At 39.1% G+C, this 5,082-nt stretch overlaps 1 protein-coding gene across 1 annotated transcript; it reads left to right on the top strand.

Moving 5' to 3' along the window:
* The first annotated feature begins 330 nt into the window (after positions 1-330).
* LOC9310745 (V-type proton ATPase subunit E1) lies at positions 331-2,172 on the top strand. The gene is made up of 6 exons (XM_021022877.1): positions 331-606; positions 725-825; positions 1,034-1,190; positions 1,355-1,551; positions 1,699-1,798; positions 1,914-2,172. Exons 1-6 carry the CDS (start codon positions 505-507, stop codon positions 1,947-1,949), a joined length of 693 nt encoding a protein of 230 aa, XP_020878536.1. The 5' UTR covers positions 331-504; the 3' UTR covers positions 1,950-2,172.
* Positions 2,173-5,082: the final 2,910 nt, after the last annotated feature.

A 5,082-nucleotide genomic window follows, 5' to 3' on the forward strand; every position in this document is an offset into this window, starting at 1 on the left:
TGTAAAAAAAAAAAAAAAATACACTAGATAAGTTACCTTTTCAAAGTGAAATATTTATTAAACTGAATCCATAGGGATTAATATGAAATAAATACAGTACAATAATTAAAAAAATAAACCCCTAACTACATTGCAGTGAATTCATCAAAATCCATTAAAACTCTTCCAAAACTCAAATTCAAACAATGAAACAACTTCAAAACCTTAACCCAATAACATTACTCGTTCTTATTGTTTCAAAATGTTGGTGATATGTAATGGGTCTTAAGGCCCATAAAGTGGCCCAGAAACAAACCCGTTCTTGTTAACACGCCTTGTCGTTTCACTTACTCTCTAGAAAACTGTATCCCGTTTTGTTTTTCTTGTACTCTACAAACAAGACAACTTCAAATTAGTCATCACCACGTCGCGAAAATCCGATCTACGTCTCTCTCTCTCTCTTCTCCAATCTCTCTGCGCCACAGAATTACGAAAACCTCCGATCGTTAACGGCGACCGGTAAAAATGAACGACGGAGATGTATCGAGGCAGATCCAGCAGATGGTGAGATTTATCCGCCAAGAAGCGGAAGAGAAAGCAAACGAGATCTCGGTTTCCGCTGAAGAAGTATGATCTTTAGTGTCTCTGTTTCCATTTCTCAGATCTTCTGATTTTTTTCTCTCTAATTCGTTTGTGTTTCTGGATTCGATCGTTAGCGGTTGTTCTGATTGTATTCGATTTGTAGGAATTCAACATTGAGAAACTCCAGCTTGTTGAGGCGGAGAAGAAGAAGATCAGGCAAGATTATGAGAAGAAGGAGAAGCAAGCTGATGTTCGCAAGAAGATGTGAGTTCAATTTGATTATTATTAACCCGATCGCTTAGTTTTTGATCTTGATTTAGATTCATAGATTTGAATTCATAGATTCATAGTCTGGTACTCTGGTTTAGTCTAATAGACCAAAATTGAAGATAGTTAACTTCACATTTCAATCTTATTACTTCAGAAATTAGTCTATCTTAAGATTATGGTTTAAGATACATGTTTTTTTCAGTGATTACTCTATGCAGCTAAATGCTTCAAGGATCAAAGTTCTTCAAGCGCAGGACGATATTGTCAATGCCATGAAAGACCAAGCTGCTAAGGATCTTCTGAATGTGAGTCGCGATGAGTATGCCTACAAACAGCTTCTCAAGGATTTGATTGTTCAGGTTGGTACTTTCATACAAAACAGAGACTACCTCAGACTTGATCCATTCAAATATTGGAACGTAGTTTTTGTATATCCTACTGGAGATTATGTAACCCCTTTCTTGTGTCCGATGGCAATCTCATTCTTATGGTCTGTTAAAGATTCTCTCTTGTATTGTTGCAGTGTTTACTTCGGTTGAAAGAACCTTCTGTGTTGTTGCGTTGTCGTGAAGAGGACTTGGGTTTAATTGAAGCTGTGCTTGATGATGCAAAGGAGGAATATGCTGGTAAAGCAAAGGTTCATGCCCCAGAGGTTGCTGTTGACACAAAAATATTCCTTCCTCCTCCTCCTAAATCTAATGATCCTCATGGTCTCCACTGGTAAAAATTCATGTTTCTCATCATTACTTTAGACTAAACAGATAGTAACTTTAGCCCGTAGTAATTATTTTTAAATTTGTAGAAAGAAACATTATCGGTGTTTAGATCCGGCTTTGATATTATATGTATTTTTGGAACTTGTAATAGCTCTGGAGGTGTTGTGTTAGCTTCTCGTGATGGGAAAATCGTGTGCGAGAACACACTTGATGCGCGTCTTGATGTGGCATTCCGTATGAAACTCCCAGTGGTATGGAAAAACAAAATTCTCTACTGCATAGATTGCTTCTTGTGATCCACACTCACTGTCTAGGTTTAGTTTTTTATATACTTCGGTTCTCTGATTCATTCATTTTTTTTAACAGATCCGTAAGTCGTTGTTCGGCCAAGTTACTGCCTGATGAAAGAAAGGGAAAGAGAGAGATGATTCAAACCGGTTTGTGTTTGGTTATTTACCTATTTTGGGAGAGATTTCTCTTTTGTTGTGATTCTTTGTATTTTGCAAAATCTTACTTTGGTGCCAAACCCATCGAACGCTTCTTTTTCGCATTTCTTTTTTACCTCCTCGAGTGTGTTATCATGGCTATACAAATAAATAAAATGAAAGACTTCTTTCTTTTTTTAGTCTCACTTTAAACGTCTATGCTTTTTTTTTTTTTTTTTTTCGTCTGAATGATTCATATATAAATCACAAAGAGTTTGTCACAAAACACAAGCCAAAAAGCACAAAAGGAACAAAAACAATCATGAAACAGAGAACACCATTACAACAAAGCAATGCATTTTTCAGATTCAAAGACACTGTAAAACCAAAAAGGGTAGCCTAGCGCTACATATGATTGAGATTGTTCTTCCGTTGTGACACTTTTTGCAATCAAATGGGCACCACAATTAGCCTTCCTATCTTCAAGCACAACCCTCCATGCCGGAATAAGAGTTAAGGCAGAAAGAAGCCTTACCGACTGATATATGAAACTAGGCCAAGCCGCTGGTCGATTAATAGCACCAACAAGATCCTTTGGCTCCAGCGCAAAAATAACATTAGGCACATGAAGACTATGCAAACTTTCCATTGCCCATAAAACACTAGTGAGCTCAGCCTCATTCTTTGAAGAGATAAACCTAAAGGATCTTCTACTATGGAGAAGAACATTACCTTCTGAGTTTCTCAAAACCCAAGCCGCACCACTAGTAGATTTCTCACGATCCCAAGCAGAAGCCACATTACATTTGAGCCACAGTTTTGCTGGGGGTCGCCAACTCTTGGTCTGAGCGGATACAACCTTTTGAATACTTTCTTCCTCCACATCATCCACCACCTGAGCCTGGAACCATTCAGCCGCAGCCTCACTAATCTTGACCATCAAATCAGAGATTCTAAAAGCAAGACCTTCAAAAACAAGATTGTTGCGATTCTTCCAAAGATACCACAAAATCCAAGGCATTGACCTTCGAGAATGTAGAGGCAGCCTTACATTTTTACACATAGTCAGAACAAGATGAAAGTTCTGATAAATAGATCTTTGGTCGAAACCGTCTTCTGGAAGGGGAAGACCAGATAATGCCCACACCTGCCTGGCAATAGGACACACAAAAAGCAGATGGTTTATAGATTCCCCTTCAAAAGCACAAAACTGACATCTTGCATCCACTTTCATCCCTCTAGAATTCAGCCTCTCCACAACTGGAATAGCCCCATTTACTAACTTCCACAAGAACACTTTAATCTTAGAAGGAGCCAGAATCTTCCAAACCTCTCCTTTAAGCCCATTAAGAGATGGGAGAAGATTAGCATAACTAACCTTTTCATTGTTGAAAACTTGACAGGCTAACCAATATCCGGACTTTACACTGTAATCTCCACTTTTATTGTGACTCCAGCACATAAAATCCCTGGAAGAGATAACTGGCTTTGACTTGAGAATGATGTCAACATCTCTAGGGAAAAAATTTTCTTCTAGAGACAAAACATCCTAGGAACCAACATTCTAGTCAATAAGATCAGAGACAGATAAATCTATATCCACCAGAATATTCTTCATAAAAGGTGCTCTCATGCCTCTATCCTCAAGCCACAAAGAAGTCCAAACCTTCAGAGATTCCCCATTACCAACACGTTGCTTCAGACCTTTAACCAAAAGGATTCTACCATGCAAGATACTTCTCCAAGCAAAGGATGGCCTACTCCCACACTCAGCTTCCAGAAACTGAGACTCATTGAAATATCTGCTTTTAAAAAATCGAGAGAATAAGCAATCTGGTACCTGCAGCAATCTCCATGCTTGTTTTGCCAAAAGAGCTTGATTAAACAACTCAATGTCTTTAAAACCCGAGCCTCCTTGGTCCTTTGTAAGGCATAAACGATCCCATGCAACCCAATGAATCTTTCTATGATTCTCCATAGAACTCCACCAAAAAAGAAGACATAGCACTTGAAAGAGATTCACAAGTAGCTTTGGGAAGTTTGAAACAAGACATGGCATAGACTGGCATTGCCATAGCCACAGTCTTAAGGAGAATCTCTTTGCCACCTTGAGACAGAGTCTTAGCAAACCAACCAGAAAGTCTGTTCTTGAGCTTTGAATGAAGGTAATCCAACAACTCCTTTTTTGACCCACTAAAACATTCAGGCAGCCCCAAATAAGTGCCTGCACCACCCTCATTTTCACTCGCCGAGAAACACACAAGTTAAACATTTCAAGTTTCCCTTTTTTGGGCATAGGACCTTCTTTCTTAACTAGTGTCTTTGATTAGGGTAAGAAGAGATCATTTGGCTAGAATAAACTCGTTCTCATTAGCCGCTTTCTCATGTTCAGTCATAAATTGGCCTTTTCAGCTTGAATTTCTTATAACTCGTGAAGTTTTCTACTAGGGTTCTTCCTTTCGTCAAGCTTTGTCTCAGTTGTCTTTTGTGTTGGCCAGGCTCTCCTTCGAATCGCTCTCAGCTATTGGTAGGCGTCTACTGGGGTCAGCACGGCTGTTTGTGGTGGTGTGCGAAGCTAAAGGTTTGTGATTACATGTCGTCTGCAATGGATAAGGCTCTCATGGCAATGTCTCTGGAAGAAGAAGAAGAGGATATCCCTTTCGAGATACTGGATTTGCCTGAATTTATGTCTAAAGAAAGAAACGCAATAAGTCTCATTGGCCGTACTCTGAATCTGGAGTGTCAATCGATGAAAAATCTCATTCGAGATATGCCAAGGAAATGTCAAAAACCTGGAAGAATGAAAGGAGTTGCTCTTTCTAGCGAAAGATTTCAATTCATTTTCAACACAGAACATGATCTGCAAGAAGTGTTGGATAAAGGAGCTCATACATACAATGAGTGGATTTTGGCGGTTGATAGATGGTATGAAAACCCACCCACTGATTACTTACAGTTTATTCCGTTATGGGTTCAGATTTGGAATCTCCTGATAAATTACTACACGGTGAAGGCTATCACGTCCCTGGGTAATTTAATTGGAGAGGTGAAGGAGGTGGCTTTTGATCCCAATAAGCCACAAATTCAGGAGTTTGTTAGAGTAAAAGTGC

Source organism: Arabidopsis lyrata, assembly GCF_000004255.2.
Source record: "Arabidopsis lyrata subsp. lyrata unplaced genomic scaffold ARALYscaffold_6, whole genome shotgun sequence".
In the NCBI taxonomy this organism is placed as follows: domain Eukaryota; kingdom Viridiplantae; phylum Streptophyta; class Magnoliopsida; order Brassicales; family Brassicaceae; genus Arabidopsis; species Arabidopsis lyrata.